Genomic DNA, 18,392 nt, shown 5'->3' with positions numbered 1-18,392 from the left:
TTTGTCTCAGCTCCATAGCTGTGATGCTGGAAAAGAGCAGCATTTAATTAATGAGAGTAGGTTATATCATGGAAGATAAACTTGAAGCAGACGGTTCTACTAATTACCGTGCCACAGGAAGAGACCTGTAGACGTGAGCGCGAGGTTGTGTATAAGATGGCCGTTGCATAATGGCCGGCAGGAGAGATAAACATTGAGCTTAAGCACTTTTGTTTCCACGGGTGTGTTGAATAGTTTCCCAGCGCTACTGTCAATATATCTTCTACTTGATCCTTGATACGTCATTTTGGCATTGAGAATATATTATTTTCAACGTACATTATTAGTTTACTAGTCATTTGTTTTTGAGTATTTGTCAATTGTGTTCAGCTAACAAGCAATAATGGTAATATATGGTGACATGTAAATATAAAACGTCTCACGTAAAACGTTGTAAGAACAATAGTAAATATAAATGTTCAAATCGCATAAAAATACAATTATAACAAGATTCATATGTAATTCTAAAACCTGTGTTCCACATTCAGAGCCAGACGGAAAACTGATTTAAGAAAGGGAAGAAGCTTGCCCTTACACATATGTAGATACATCGACTGAATATGACTATATATGTAAATGTTAACATACTGTACCTATCTACACGAACTATACAAAATGGGCACAGAGACGAAGGCTATAAATATCATACCTTATTCGATTTTTTCGATGATAAAGTACATTATTTGATAAATTCTGTTATTGATATCTAAAATCGATTTGCGGTATCAATAAACATTTCATGATATAATAAAATCATATTTTTGATATAAAATCATTCTTTGGTACCCATAAATGAGTTATTGATATAAAATATGGAATAAATAGTAAAAAGGCGCCCTATATATTGTTTTTGTGGATTGTATTGATTAACGCGATTGCATCACGGTTATAGTGTTAATTGCTTGTCTTTTTTCTGCTCCATCATTTCTTTCATCTTTTCAAAAACTGTTTACAAAATCGCAACTTATAATTAACCAATGAAATTAGTGAGTGAGTGAGTGAGTATGGTTTTACGCCGCTTTTAGCAATATTCCAGCAATATCACGGCGGGGGACACCAGAAATGGGCTTCACACATTGTACCCATGTCGGGATTCGAACCCGGGTCTTCGGCGTGACGAGCGAACGCTTTAACCACTAGGCTACCCGACCGCCCCTAATGAAATTAGACTGACCCGACCTGCGTTTATTCATCTCTCTGTCATTATTATCATTAAGATGTGTCTAGTTTTAAGTGTATATACTTATGCTATACATCGAACTGATTAAGGAAAGACACATCATCGTAACATCTAATATATACATGTAGCCTTATGTTTATGAGGCTTGGCGGGGCATTGTTTTTATTGGACCCTAATTACTTTATGACGGTTGGGTCTCTTTGTCTCAGCTCCATAGCTGTGATGCTGGAAAAGAGCAGCATTTAATTAATGAGAGTAGGTTATATCATGGAAGATAAACTTGAAGCAGACGGTTCTACTAATTACCGTGCCACAGGAGGAGACCTGTAGACGTGAGCGCGAGGTTGTGTATAAGATGGCCGTTGCATAATGGCCGGCAGGAGAGATAAACATTGAGCTTAAGCACTTTTGTTTCCACGGGTGTGTTGAATAGTTTCCCAGCGCTACTGTCAATATATCTTCTACTTGATCCTTGATACGTCATTTTGGCATTGAGAATATATTATTTTCAACGTACATTATTAGTTTACTAGTCATTTGTTTTTGAGTATTTGTCAATTGTGTTCAGCTAACAAGCAATAATGGTAATATATGGTGACATGTAAATATAAAACGTCTCACGTAAAACGTAGTAAGAACAATAGTAAATATAAATGTTCAAATCGCATAAAAATACAATTATAACAAGATTCATATGTAATTCTAAAACCTGTGTTCCACATTCAGAGCCAGACGGAAAACTGATTTAAGAAAGGGAAGAAGCTTGCCCTTACACATATGTAGATACATCGACTGAATATGACTATATATGTAAATGTTAACATACTGTACCTATCTACACGAACTATACAAAATGGGCACAGAGACGAAGGCTATAAATATCATACCTTATTCGATTTTTTCGATGATAAAGTACATTATTTGATAAATTCTGTTATTGATATCTAAAATCGATTTGCGGTATCAATAAACATTTCATGGTATAATAAAATCATATTTTTGATATAAAATCATTCTTTGGTACCCATAAATGAATTATTGATATAAAATATGGAATAAATAGTAAAAAGGCGCCCTATATATTGTTTTTGTGGATTGTATTGATTAACGCGATTGCATCACGGTTATAGTGTTAATTGCTTGTCTTTTTTCTGCTCCATCATTTCTTTCATCTTTTCAAAAACTGTTTACAAAATCGCAACTTATAATTAACCAATGAAATTATACTGACCCGATCTGCGTTTATTCATCTCTCTGTCATTATTATCATTAAGATGTGTCTAGTTTTAAGTGTATATACTTATGCTATACATCGAACTGATTAAGGAAAGACACATCATCGTAACATCAAATATATACATGTAGCACAACGGTACTTTGATTCTGTAGCACAAAAAACATCACCCCGAATTACTGTGTAACTGTTAACCCGTTGTTTTCAGACGTTCCATTCAGACAAATAAATCAGGTGTGACAGTTACTGACGTCCTACCTATTCAGTATGTTTACGTATGATTACATGGCTGTGTGTGTGTGTGCATGTGTGTGTGTGGGTGTGGGTGGTTGTGTCGTATGTTAAGTCGACGTAAAAGCTATAATTGATGATGATAATATATGAATGTTATTGTAACAACCGCAGCTTGTGGAGATAGATTTAAATACGTTGGACACAGTAATATGTTTCAACACCTTTTGAAACGGTAAAATTAGATACATTTAAACGTTAGAGGCATATACACACTTGAATTGAAAGGTGTACAAAAAGATATATTTCTTATAATAGAAGGTCCACAAGGGTATTCAGAAAAAAACTGTATCTCGTTTCGACAAAAATAGTTCTCTTGACATTCAATACTGGACATTTCCCCACACACAGGTTTTTGTTGTTGCCCAAATGATACTGTGAGTATTGGAGCTTGCCAAAGGTAACATTTAATTATAGTAAAAAATTGATAGTAAATACTTAATACCATGTATACAGGATATATTCAGGAGTTTTATCCATTTTTTTCCCCTGTGTGTAATCCTGATGGAAAGAATTCACTCATGCATTCTATGTAATAGAAGATCAGACTTGGTTAGAATCTGTGATTATCTGTAACAACTTCCAACTGGGGACATTTGAGTGAACTTGGCAAGTGGTGGTGAATTTTGATATTGTCAAATTGTACATAAATTTGTGTTTAAATCATAAATATTCAAAGGGACTGTTCCCTACACCCGTCCATATCTTAATTAATAAACATTATTTATCATATAATGGTAGGTTTCTCGGCAGGATAAAGCCAACAGATAAAAACGATATCCGTTGGGGTCATATGCGGATAGAGATGTTAATATCAAAGGTCAAGTAGGGACTACTTTCACTGTTTATAAACAAACATGGCGTCGCACTCGTCATTCGGCGATCGAGTCAGAATTAACCATCGGGAATCTGGATAAACTACAGGCATAATTGCTATCATTATCAAAAGAACAGTCTAATATACTGAAAATCTGTGTCTAACTGTGACGCAGCTAAGGCATTTTATAAGTTTTGGCAACTTTGGAGAAGAGGGATCAGTAGCCATATCTGTGCTTGTAGACCTCTGCGGCTTGAAACCTTCTCCACAAATTAAAATAGTTGGATTTGACGGAAATATGTTTGAATTGTTACCTTGTTTCGTTTTGTCGCTGTGTGTACATCTGAGTACATTTCTTATCGTTATGACAGGACAGACCGACTGTCAACAACGTCTGACCGTGGCCGTGACGTCTCATAGACTAGGATTAGAGTAGCTTCCCTTTGACAAAGGGCAGTTACTCTAGCGGACAGACCGATGGATTGCCGCAAAAGGCAATTAAAAACAATTGTTGTTTTGCGTATATGTTGCTTCGCCGCTGTATAAGAAACAGATTTCAGTTGGAACTATATTGGCTACTGTCACTGTCCGACTGACACATCACTTACCCTGTGACGTAATAAATATTAATGCACGCATTCCAGGAAAACTCGCAATGTTTCGGTAATGTTTGTGAGAGAGGGAAAGCGATTTTGAAGCACAGAATTAAAGAATGACATTATATGATAAAGATGTTATCACGCTTGTGTGTTTGGGGATGGTAAATATCCTGTATTAGGAATAAACACTATGTATTTAGCTCGCCAAGGCTCGCTAAATACAATGTTTATTCCTAATGCAGGATATTTACCATCCCCAAACACACTCGCGTGATAACCTCTATTTATTGTATGGATTATATAAAGATTTTATCTAAGTATATGTTTGACATTTTGCGTGCATGAAAGATAGGATTAAGGGAGAAAGGAAGTATTTTCCTAAAAGTTTCCAATAACTAATGGAGGAAATTGGAAATGGCTGAACCTGTAGAAAGCATCACATCCGTGACAGATGTGACAGATATCACAGGGTGACATTCAACATGCCTATTACCTTGTGATCACGTTAGCGTTTTTCTTAACAGCTTAGAAAAAAGATAAAAACAAATTGAAGTGAACTACTTTTGAAAATGAGAGAAGAAATTGATAGTCAATGTTTTTTTTATCATAAACAACTCTCTGTTCAGTAAACAACAGTTGTTATTTTAGTACTTTCAAGAGGAATCCCAAACCATCTCTTAGTCTGTTATGATATATTATGTCAAAGTGAAAACAAAAAAACATTAACATGCAACAAATAATTTTTATTGGACTTGTTAATTTGCTTATTGTTCATATGCATGTGTTCAGATTAATGAAAACATATACTATATCAACTATAATATGCTTCCGCGTATGAATGCGTGTAGTACTTGCATATTGGCTCCCCAGTTCTCAAAAAAATTTATATGAAAGCAAAGTTTTGTGTTTAATTAACCTAATCTCTCATGTCAGAGACTGATTTTAAACCGCATGTCTTGGTGTTACACAGCCAGTGTCCCAACTCTCGTGTATCTACTTTAATTGTTCGCCCTCTCGATCTAACGTTCTAACATTTCAGGGCATAGACATCGTCTTATACACAACATATGCGTTCTGGACATATAATCTTTCGGTTCCATAGCCTGTACTGTCTTAAAATTCACTTTATTAGCCTTTGAATGTTACGTCTAGTACACACAAACAGGACCGTTTAGCCTATATAAGGAATGTAGCAGTCAGTGGATCTTTCAGTTTGCTGACTCACTGTTGGTTATATCCGTTTTCTTTTAGCAAATAAGGGGATAGTTAGTAACACAAAAATACGATATACAAAGATTTCTTTTCACAACTATCATAAAATCATTCGACACTGACACTGCATCAAACCCCGCGGTAGACTGGACACAGTTATGTGCGCACCGATTATATAATCCCTACCGACGGGGTTGGGTGGTGGTTTGGTCTGTTGTCTAATAAATGCTGGGCGGCGCCTTTGATCTCGCCTCCAACCATGCATGTAGTAGAAGTAAAAGATGATCAGGATGGCCTGGAAATAAACAAGATTATTTCTTGTTGCATATCAAGGCACCAATTCATCTGTCATTGGGGTTTTGTTATGTATGTGTAGCCCAGTGTATCGACAATTAAACCGGAATGTTTCATATCTACACGCCAGGTATTTGCCCACACCAAATATGTTTTTGCTTAATTGCGTCAGTGTGGTTTATCAACACTTGTATAACGCTTGCGTCAGTGTGGTATATCAACACTTGTATAAGGCTTATTCACACTTGGTGTGGCAGACTGAAATTGAACATTATGATAGCGTCAGCAGGGATAACAGATGTCATAAGACACAACTTTATTGTTTTTCAGGCCACAGACTGTGACATATGAAGATCATACATATATATGTTAAAGTTACTTCTTTGATAGGCATGTAGAAGTTGCAGTACTAAGTAAGGATAAGATTAATGGATGAACAACTTCTTTAAAACAATTAAGAGCGACGTTTCGGTGTTGGTAAACATGCTTGATAATGGTGTTAGAACCTACACTGAAACGTCGCTCTTAATTGTAATACAGAAGTTTTTCATCCATAAATCTTATCCTTACTTATTTTTAAGTTACATGGGCAGCAGGCTAGATTATGTACATCAATACAGTGCAAATATTGTGTTCAATAAAAGAAAACGTTGATAGCTTTTTAACACCCCTTTTTTGTACTATTAAACAAACTGTCGACATATTCGCTTTTTGTTATAACATCTAGGTAACAAATAATATCTATTTCCGAAATCCACGAGCATAAGTGTTGTCAAACCTAAATACATAATCAGGGCGGCCAGTTTTGACTTGCCAAGTGCCTTAAAGTGAGTTTATTCTTAAACATGCCAAAAGCGATTGACCTTACAATATAGCTGGGAATTGTCTCTCCCACGGTTATGGGTAATGACGTATTGTATAATATTACTGGGGAATGTTCAAATTAGTTGCTGTCATTTACTCCAACGTCAAGCGTTTTAACAGGATCATAACTTTGGTTATATATTAACTCCCTGCCTCTATGTCTTAAGTTGTTAATAGGTAATTGCAGTCCAAATTTATCAACTTATTAATCTATTGTTGCAAACGTGACTGATTTGTTTACACAATAAGCAAGGTAATTCATCATGAACTACTGAGGCAGTCAAGCACCTGTATAAGAAATGTAAAAGCAGCCATGTTACATGTTGTCCAAAAGTATTAAACTTCATCTATCACTAAAATGTCACCAGTTGGAAAACCAGTTCACAGATAAACAAGGATTCTATCTAAGCTTGAATCTATGAAAGCTAGAATGTGAATAAACTCAGTTCACTGAAATTTAAATAATTAAAGCACTTTCAGTGACCAGTTAACAAGTAATCAGTGAGATGGTATATAAATACTAGGAACGCCAAACAACTTCATTGTAAATAGACATATGCACCTGTGAATGGCGTGATGGCCATAGCCTTGTGTATCAAAGTTTGAAATACCGAGTGAAACACAGACGAGGTCCCTGCATACACTGGAAATTATGTATGTCCAGCCACCATGAATATATCTAGTGATCTTTTCGCGATTCCGAGCCTTGCGCAAAACCATTGTCACCACCTGGTTGAGTGGCTTCCTTCCATCAACGTGAAAGGATTACACACAACCAATTCCCTCTAATAATTAACTGTTACCTTTGGTATCCCTTGCAATACTCATTATGTTAACATCGCAAACCCTAACGAGATTCTGTGTACATGGTCAAACCAGGTGATTGTGAAGATCTCAAATTCTATCAAAGTCACACAACATGGCTGTTCATATTCATTACCAATCTTCGCTTAGAATTAGTGATACATATTAGAATCCAACAAAAAACTTTCTCTTATTAATTCTTACAATTGCACACAGACTACTGCAGAATGACATGGTATCCATTTGCTAGTTTAGTTTAGTTTAAACATATTTTATTCACAGAACAAAATGAGAATTGTATTGGGGATAAGTTCTTGCAACTTAGTAAACCCCTCTCCGCTTAAAATATGTACAAATATACAGATGCAAGATAAATAAATTTGCTTCAGTCAGTAAAAGTCAGACTTTCAACATTTACACATCAATATATTTGTGTAAGTGTGTTACGTTATAATTATTCCATTGTGTATATTACTACCTACTTTACCAATTGAAATATGATTCCATTAGGTTAAATATGAACAATTATGATGAAAATCGTCAATAGGATATATTACAATTAAGTACAAAACAAATAAATAAGAAAACTAAGTTCATTCTAGTAATTAATCCTCTTCTGGACAACCATAGAAATGAAATTCCAATGCGTTTATATATACATATAATTATACTACAACGTACGATAACGACCTCAATCCTCCCCCACACCCATACTTTAATGACGACAAGGATAGGTTCTAGTCATTTAACGCCTTTGACACTAAACTTATAAGGTTATTACAATTTACGTAAAAAGTTATTACATTTTACCGCAAGTAGAGATTATTACAATTTACGTCAATTTTTATTCAATTTGCGTATTTCAATTTGCGTCAAATATTATTACAATTTACTTTGTTATTACAATTTACGTCAAAATTATTACAATTTGCTGCAAGTATTACAATTTACCTTTTTATTACAATTTACGTTGTAACAGGCTCGTTTATTTACCGCAACTAGAGATAATTACAATTTACGTCAATTTTTATTACAATTTGCGTATTACAATTTGCGTCAAATATTATTACAATTTACGTTGTTATTACAATTTACGTCAAAATTATTACAATTTGCTGCAAGAATTACAATTTACCTTTTTATTACAATTTACGTTGTAAGAGGCTCGTTTATTTACAAATCGCCGTCATATAGCTGGACTATTGTTGAGTGTGGCGTTAAACAACAAACAGACAAAACTTGATCTGTAGTTTCTAAATGAAGAAGGCGTTGTTTACTTGTGTGTAGCAGGTTACTATTTTGGGGGGTTTGGAACATAGTCCGCTTGAATGCGTATTTATTCTGATTCTGTGGGTCACAATATTGGTATGAGTGTGCCATCCATACAAGCAAGCACTTGAGTGAATCTACCAACATCACTATACGAATCTTTGGGGTACTGAATGGAACCGAATCATCACCTGCACTCTCCTTTTACCTCTGCAATTTGCAAAAGCTCAATATCGTACATTTCAGAAGCTGCTTCTCAGAACGAAGTAATACATTTCATAAAGCTGTGTAACAATAATAATGAAAAAATAATATATGTACATTCATATCCTACTGACCTCTAGTCTTGGCTGTAGCTAACCTAATTTGGTCTCACTTGGAGACTTCAAATATGTGTCAAGCTTTATGTTATGGTTACTGATTCCACAATGACCCCTTCGAATGATATTAAAATACTCTGAACACTGACAAATTCCCCACTGAAATTGTTTTGTTTTCAGCAAATTGTGTTCAGATCTCGAAAGAGCCCCCGGTTTCTGTTGCGTTCTGATTCCCAAAATGAAACGCAGAAATTGGTACGTATACAACTACATTGTCAAATCAGTAAAAAAAACACACAAGATCAATGAACAAGACACAAATTGTACTGAATAGACAGGATTAGCGTTACAATCACAAAAGGCAACACAATGGCTCAAATATGTGGCAAAAGCGATAAATACATAAGCATTCAGGAATTTCCAGTATTTGTCACAGTTTTGTGAATTGCGTTAACATAAAAATTAAATAATAACAATACATTCATATTATACTGATGTCTGAGATCAATAGGATAAATTACAAAGCCAATTTACAGCCAGGCTCTTCTCACTTGATGAAACTTTGCAAAGCTGATCATCAAGGTTAAAATTAAAGTGTCATATATTCTTAAAGTGAAACACAACACCAGTCTCTGAGAAATTGGCATCACAAGTCAGTATCTCGTGTGTCCGCCATGTGCATTGATGACTGCCGTGTAACTTCGATACATGGAATGGATGAGGCGGTTGATGAAGTCCTATAGACACTTGTGCCCACATTCTGAGGAACCCATGACGCAGTTCAGCTGCAGTTGTCGGCCTTGGTCGGACGTCATTCAGCCGTCTTTAAATCTCGTCCCACATGTGCTCAATGGGATTTAAATTGGGACTGAGGGCAGCCCAATGCATGGTTCTGATACCAATCTGCTGGAGGATGTCTCTTGTTGCTCTCGCAGTGTGGGCACGGGCGTTATCACGCTGAAACTCGTGTTTGCGGCCACGTGCCAAATTAGGTATGGCGTGTGGTCTCAAGACTTGATCAATGTATCGAGCTGCTGTGACACCATTGCCTCTCCCTGGACTGATGTTCTGGAAGATCACAGGGCCGACCCTCTGTGCAAGGCCGATTCACCCCCACACCATGATGCTCAAACCACCCAACGAGTCTCTCTCAACACCACAAGCATCCGAATAACGTTCCCCACGGCGTCGCCAGACTCTTTCTCTCTCTCTGCCATCTGCTGATGAGCTACAGTAACGGCTCTCGTCTGATAAGAGGACTCTTCTCCACTGCTAGTGGCGCCAATGCTGGTGCTGTGTTGCCCACTGAAGACGGTCCCTGTGATGACGTGGTGTCAGAATGGGTCGTCGGTGTTGCCTGTGACAGTGGAGGCGTCTGCTCGTCAATCGTCGGCCCACTAATGTGTCGCTGGTGTGTCCCCCTGGTCTGTCGAACAGTTTCCGCAGCAGTAACAAAGCGATCTTGAAGATGCTGTCGCACAATCTGACGATCCTGACGTCGGGTGGTGACCCTTGGTCTTCCACTACGTGGTCAGCCATCTGTAGTGTTGGTGGTCTGGTACCGTTGCTGGAGCCTGTATATGGTCCTTACGTGGACTTCAAATGCACTGGCTACTTGCCCAGCTTGCAATCGTCTAAGGGCTTGGTATCGCTGATTTCTTGTCAATCTTAAAATGTGGTAGCACTTCAATAACGAATGAATGTTATCCGATCTGGGTATTAGATTCATTAAATGTAAGTGCGAGACTGTGTGAACGACAACACCCTTATAACGTTGACACACGTAACCAGCTTTCAAGATTGCGTAAGACCCGTATATTGTGCAGTGTCTGAAAACAGGGCGCGCGACGGGCCCGTAAAAAAAAGTTCAAAACTAAGCCAAATAATGGGGGAGCACATACACAAACTACGTGATCCCCCTGGTAATCAGACCAGTACTCCGAAAAACTGGTGAACAGAGACAACTGGAACCATAAAGGAGAAAGATCGATTTAACCAACATGGCGGACGAGGACAAGCATGGCCCAGACACTCGCTCTGACGATATTACGCTAAAAGCAAGGGTCCTGGAGATAAGGAAACACGGAAAATTGATGTCCCGTGAGTACAACGAAATGAAAAAAATCTATTGAGTTTATTCATAATGCCATAGCTAAAATAAGAACACAGGTACGCCTCGAAAAGGCGTCAACTCCAATGAAGAAAAACTTGCAGCAATGGAAACTTGATTAACCAGACTAGAAAATGAGGTTCTTGAGAATCAGTTCTGATTCAATCTACTCTTCTATTGTCTTAACAAAACACGAGGCAGAGATCGATTATTAAAATAATTTAGCAATTTTTTTAAGATACAACAACCTCGGTTTGGATAAACAGGATAAAGTGGAAACAGGGTTATTCTCCTTGTTCCTTAATGGGAATGGATAAAGTATAAAATATTGCAAATTTCAATAAAAGCTAGACATTGGAAGGGAAGAGAAGTGAAGCAGCAATACGTGAAAGCACTCAATGAATCGGAAGCTACTATCCAAAAAAGCCAAAAGTTTTTTTATTAAAACGAGAAGTAATTGATTTAAGGAAGGTGAAAAGAGTAAACATAATATAGGAAAGATAACACAAATTAAAACTCAAAAGTGGATGAAATTGAAATGCTCCACCAACTTCATATATTCTATAAAGATCAATATTCACAACAGAAACTGATTTGAAACTGACTGAGGTGCAAAAGGAAATATCACAGAAAATGATTTAAGACATTCATTGTGTAGCATTAAAAGTAACAAGTCCCCAGGATGTCACGGCGTGTCTGCAGAGTTTTCTCAATATTTGGTGGAAATCTCAAAAAGTCATTCTTGAATTATGTCAACCATTTCTTCCAAACTTGTTAACAATATCTCAAAAAGAGAATTTATTACACTTTTAGATAAACACGGAAAAGACACGTCAATGATTGAAAACAAGAGACCAATTACATTGTTAGATGTATATTTTAAATAATTGCAAAGCTGTTACAAATAGACTAAAGTCTCTCTTGCCAGTTCATCCTCTCAAATTGGGTTCATTAAAGGCAGATATATCAGGGAGGCTATTAGATGTTTGTCAGATCTGTTGGAAATGTATGATGATTCTGATGAAGGTTTTATTGTGTCTTCAGATTTTCAAAAGGCTTTTGATTTTAGGGAAAAATGTTTTTGGACTGAAGATGTATAATTTGGTTTTCTATTTGTTATCATTCCCCAGGAATTTGTGTTATTAATAAAGGTAGATCTACACAATCGATTCTTTCATTTGTAGGAGTGAGGCAAGGCTGTCCCTTAAGCCCATATATTTGTATTACATGATTAGAAGCCTTCAATATAAAATTATCAAACAGTAATGATATACGAGGAATTTGTATAGGTCATAAAGAAAGAAAAGGATCTGTTTTGCTGACGATATCAACTTAACTCTTACATATGTGAAATCAGTTGAAAAAGCTTTTAAATATTATAATCAAACTCGAAAGGTAACTGGTTTCAAAATCAATCCCCTCAAAAGTAGTACCATGCTAATTAAGAATCTCCCACAATGAACATGTATAAGTGGAAGTAGTATATAATGGAGTTAAGTGTCTCAGTATTTAACTGTTTCGAAATAATAATATCTTGGCTGCAGAAAATCTAAGACCACAAATCTAGAAATCTAACAATATATGGAGGGCTTTACTTTCTAAAGGAAAAGGCTGATCTTGATTAATATATCGAAGTAGTAGGATGCAAGTACTATACTTAACAAGAAAGGAAATTAACGCTGAATCACTTAAGATTACTTGGAATTATAAACGAGAAAAGGGTAAAATAACTGCTTAAATAAACTCGAGTGATAATGGAGAAGCATCAGTATTTAAATTTCATAATATGTGTAAATTCCTATATCTTGCGTGGATTCCAAGATCTTTTTCAACAAAAGGTTGTTGGAAACTTATTCTTGATTTGCCTTTCAATGGAGTAGGGGGATTAAACTTCAGGTATTGGTTCCATCATTTCATGAATATTTGTTGAATTCATGGAAGAATACTGTTAACAAAGATAATATATTTAACCAATTTTTTTGGAATGATAATTTGGTTACTGTGAATGGAAAATCTTTTTACAATGAAAGCTGGGTTAAAGCGGGTGTTATTTTTGTTAGGAATATATATTATGACGATGGTAATGTAATGAGTAAACCTGAACTGCAAGTCGAGTGCAACTTTAAAGTTTTGCAATAAGATCTATCCAAAGGGCAGTTGGTTGTAATATGTTATATCCATTTAGACCAAGAAGACCTGACTGAGATCTTGATAGCTGATAGAAATTGAGGGGAATGATAATAAGAAATTAGGTCTAGAATGTATTATCAGGTTTTGCATAACAGTAGAGTTACTTTGCCATATACAATTCACAACACTCCTAATATTAAGGTTATGACTGCTGATATGTGTAAGTTACCTGTGCAAAACAAGATGAAAGAATTGTAGTTCACGAATTTTGATAACATAATACTTTGCAGAAAATGGTTATTCCAAATTAATTGTGTAGATGTGGAACATGACACTCATTTTTGTTCTTTTTTTAATATAAGAACGTTTCTGCTTTGCTAAAGGAATATAAACACTTTCGTAGAACATATACTTCACAACAGTGGTCTTTAGAAACTTATATGTACATGTATGGATCTTAAATTTGAAATGTTTCATTTCCAAATCACACGATTCAAATGTGATAAGATCAACTAAGAATGCTAAATTGAGATAGGTCTTGTTAACATTCAAATTGAAAGTCTTATGAAGGATATTATTTAGTATGCTCTTATGTGAAAAATACATTCAAAATCAGAAGTCCTTGACCACGCGCACATGGATGGTTTGTTGTAAAAGCGAGGTGAGTGTCCATGGTAATAAAAGCAAACAAAAAACAAACAAAAGAAAAAAAAAAAAAAAGCCTTCAAGATGGCCATACTACACTATTAAAGCTGGATAAAGAAAGAAGGTCAATAATTCTATTGCTTTAGTATGCAACAAGTTGACAGACTGAGACAAAGTTTGTACCGTTGTTTCTTCTTACCCTGTGATTGAGTTTCACCAATTTATTAAAACAGGAACTGCTCAACACATTCGCCAGCAAGTGCTTGCATCATGGTATTCCTATATTTGTCATCGAACCATCCGTACTGCAGCACCTGTTGTCTGCCAATGAGTCGGAACCTCCCTGTATCCTGTGCTCGGCCGGAGATGTCATCTCACTGGGGGTGCTTGGAGCAGACTGGGACAAAGGGGTATGTTAAAACCATAACACATTGCAAAATTTATTGAGGGCAAAGACACTTTTCTCCATCAATATTACCTGCCCATGTAAATTGTCAAGTTGGACACCAGAGCCTTCGGTGGTCATCCAAAATGGTTCAAGCCAAGAGGGTAATTGGCTATCATGTCGTCTGGTACATCTACATTGAAGTATCTTGCCGAATTTACTAATCTCCCTATCATACCTTCTCATTCTCAGGTGATCTTTCAATACCAAACTTGATCACATAATAATGTATTTATGATAAATTGCGTGAGTGAGTTAAACGTCAACGTCACATCAATATTTCAGTCATATCGTGACGAGAACTATATATATATGTATCGTCGTTGGACAAGGCAATAACTAGATTATCACAGTTTCGATTTAAAAGTAGTTGAGAGCATTTAAAAGAAGTTATTGTTCAACAATACAAAATAAAAAGGGTTATAGATCGCCAGCAACCAAAGTCAGGCCACCATACTAGGGACCGTGGGGACTTTCGAAATTCCGCGGTTCCACAGTAGGATTTATACCGTTCCTTCAGCTGCTGGTGATGGGGGGGCGGGGGGGGGGGGGGGGACACTAACAATCTAAGTTACTATTTAGCAGCTCCAATTAATAAAAGAGCCGTGAAGATCCTGGGTAGAATAGGTCTTCAGCATCCCATGCTTGCGGTAAAAGGTGACTATGCTTGTCGTAAAAGGCGACTAATGGGATCGGGTGGTCAGGCTCGCTGACTTGGTTGATGCATGTCATTGATCCCAATTGCGTGGATCGATGCTCATGATATTAATCACTGAATTGTCTGGTCCAGGCTCGATTATTTACAGACCGCCGTCATACATCTGGAATATTGCTGAGTGCGGCGTTAAACAACAAACCAACCAATTAATAAAATAACACACTTTGTACTTCCAAATTTATGAATCAGTTCTATTTCTCTTAAGAAACACAATATAAATGAGAATTAACGTTACTAGAAAGGTTTTTGGCCGTTTTATAGTGAAATATGTCTTCCTCGTGATGGAAAACAAACCAGTACAGTCAAGCAGGACATGCTTGACCGTGATTCTTTCATCACAAGGGATACACAACGGAGGATCCCCATCCTTCAATAAATATTCATGTTTATATCTGCTATGAACATTATCGCATTATGTCCTCTTGAACTCTTGACTGACAGCAAACGTAGGTGTAGCCCAGTAGTGGGTTTAATTCCATGTAAATTCTTGATATCTACGTGGGTGCCCCACTTCTTTTGCATTAGATATCTCATGTAAACATCTGATTTATGGTATCAGAAGTGATGTCACAGATTTGTTGAGTGCTGCTTTTGCAGCAGCATCAGCCATTGTGTTACCAATAATTCCAACATGACTAGGTAACCAACAAAAGACGATGTCATATTAGCCAGTAACAAGATCATTAAATAATTTTAAAAATCAACTAAAAGAGGATGTTTACATGACATATTTTTAATAGCATAAGGCACGAAAGAGAATCTGAAAATATTATGAACTGTTTATGTTTTGATTGGTTATTGATATATTTTAGAGCTCTTAAAAATAGCATTTGCTTCTGCTGTGAATATGGAGCTATTATCTGATAATCTTGAAGATATTATTCCGGACCCGATGACACTGGCACTAGCAACTGCGCCCACCATCCTTGGATTCAGCTGTAAATTCAGTGTCACATGTGTGTCTTAATTGATTGTATTCTTGTTGGTAAATTAGTTGTTTGGTTTCTGATTTTTGAGGTTTAGTTATTTTCAGACTTACGTTTGACTTTACCAAATTGCAAAGGAGCCGATGACAAAGATGAATAAGGGCTACATCTAAAAGGTCAATATGCGCAAATGAAATGGGTTTTTTTTTCTGATTCCGAGTAGTGGGATAAGAGATGATTTCTTATTGTAAATATATTCGTAAAGAGGATTAAAAACGCAATCAAAAGCTAGGATATGACTGGTTTGAATATAATTTAGTGTTGTATTGTAAGGGTAATTTCAGACCGGGTTGGTCAATGGGTAGTTCCTCCGCTTCCTATGAATGGGAGAAGTTCTGAAGGCTCCAAGGCAAAGCCTGAGGCCTTGATGATGAAGAGTATCTAGTTTTTTTGTAAATTACTTTTACATGTTCCACCATAGACGATTGAGCCGTAAGCAAGTTCTGAACGAATCAGTGACCTGTACAAGCGTAAGAGGGTTAGGTCTTTGAAAGGCATTTAGAATTTATACACATAAGGAAGAGAATATGGATGTCCCCCTCTTTATAATGTTCCTCATAATAAAGAAGTTGTTCCTCATAATAAAGAAGTTGATATCCATATATTCTGTTTCTTATGTAAGAGGGTTGTCTGATCCCTACCCACTCTGAATTAGAAACTTCTTTCAACTAATCACCTTTGGGCATTGGCTTTGAGGTATTTAATATAAGGAGGTTAAATGGATGTCAAAGTCCCAATAACTTGGCCTCCTTTACAACTTTGATAGGGGTGCCATTCAAAAATAGTTCAGGGTCTTTATGCGACTTACATTTTCTGCAGAAAACAATTAGTTTTATATTTCGAAAACCTGTTCTCAAGAAACCACTTGTGAATTTTTAGACTGCCTCTCTATTGTATGCATATTTTTACCCAGACAAGAAATATTAAGATCATCCACGAACAGTGATCCATATACTGAATCAGTTAAAACCTTTGAAAGACTATATATTTTAATACTAAACAATCTGACAGACAGAATTGTGGGACGCCCTGATACTGACAATAATGGCCAGACAAGGTTGAACCCTCTCGGACTTGTAATTGCCTATCTGTAAAACTGTGATATGAGATGAGGTAAACGACCACAATAATATAAAATCCTTTAAATTGCCATGCTTCCAGGTAGTATAGCAAGATCAAAGAAAATTTATATTGATATTACTTGTTTATTTACTACAGCATTTTAACAAATTATTCCAATCGTACGAAATGATCAGTTTTGTACTTCTATGTGTAGCTCATGTAATGAACATACTTCACTGCAATCTTCACCGTTTGAATCAAAACTAATTTATTTATTTTCCTGCTGTTTCTGATATCTCTCAAACTCAAACGTAATTTATTTCCAATGTCAGATTTATCAGTTGTTAATATTTGTCAACTTCTTTAATATGGTGGACAGATGATTTTTTAACAATTGCCTTGTATGTTTCAACCTTGTTCCACACCTTGGACGTAGTTGTGCGTAAATTATTTTGGAGACATAGTTCCTGCAAGAATGCCGCTTATTGTGTTTATATGCACTTATTGGTTTGGCACCAGTAATAATCTTAACTTCATCTAAGTTGTTGCTTGTTTGGATTCATTATTAAACCATGGTTTACGAATATAAGGATTTGCAGAGAACTTAGGAATTGTGATGTCAGTAATTTCAATCAGTTCAGCCGAAAACAACTGTATGGGATTTGATACATTTTTGAAATTGTCAGGTTTTTCTTTTTCAGCACATACTATTTCGTACACGGAAAAATACGCCTCTGTAAAATTACACCGTGATGAAGGGGGTTTATCATCCGGTTTTACAGTTTTGAGGACACTAGGGAAGTGATCTCTTCCTCAAAGGTCATCAGGCGCAGACCAAATCTTCAATGACTTATCCCTTATGGCTTGTACTTGCACTTCCAAATAGAGGGGACCCGTGAAGATCCGGGGTAGAATAGCTCTTCAGCAACCCATGCTTTCCCGTGAAGATCCGGGGTAGAATAGGTCTTCAGCAACCCATGCTTGCCGTAAAAGGCCACTTTGCTTGTTGTAAAAGGAGACAAACGGGATCGTGTGGTCAGGCTGATGCATGTCATCTATCCCAATTGCCTTGATCGATGTTCATGATGTAAATCACTCGAATGTCTGGTCAAGACTCGATTATTTACAGACCGCCGTCATATAGCTTGAATATTGCTGAGTGCGGCGTTAAACAACAAACCAAACAAAACAAAACCCAATAGAGGGTTATGCCCATTTAAATCCCCCTTGATGATGCAGGGCTGATCATATAGATGCTGAAGATCAGAATGTCGAAGAACAGATGAGGGGGGGGCGTATACAATGAGCACAAGGTGCAGTGTGCAAGGCGGATAGCAACAGCTTGAAGATTAGTATTTAAATAAATAGCACTA

The 18,392-nt window shown here is 36.5% G+C and overlaps 1 protein-coding gene across 2 annotated transcripts in view; it reads left to right on the top strand.

Moving 5' to 3' along the window:
• The window catches only part of LOC124113550 (ribitol-5-phosphate transferase FKTN-like), a 29,401-nt gene that overhangs the window by 1,948 nt on the left and 9,061 nt on the right, over positions 1-18,392 (top strand). The window contains exons 2-3 of one of the 2 annotated variants that reach the window (XM_048402087.1): positions 9,104-9,178; positions 14,042-14,218. In XM_048402087.1, the coding sequence (XP_048258044.1) occupies positions 9,104-9,178; positions 14,042-14,218 (252 nt within the window). The remainder of the gene's footprint in view (positions 1-9,103; positions 9,179-14,041; positions 14,219-18,392) is intronic. The other variant, XM_048402088.1, reaches the window with a different exon arrangement.

This window comes from Haliotis rufescens, unplaced genomic scaffold (genome assembly GCF_023055435.1).
Source record: "Haliotis rufescens isolate VD_foot unplaced genomic scaffold, xgHalRufe1.0.p SCAF_24, whole genome shotgun sequence".
NCBI classification, from domain to species: domain Eukaryota; kingdom Metazoa; phylum Mollusca; class Gastropoda; order Lepetellida; family Haliotidae; genus Haliotis; species Haliotis rufescens.
Note: the sequence above shows the minus strand (reverse complement) of the source record. Positions and strands in the feature narration are given on the sequence as shown.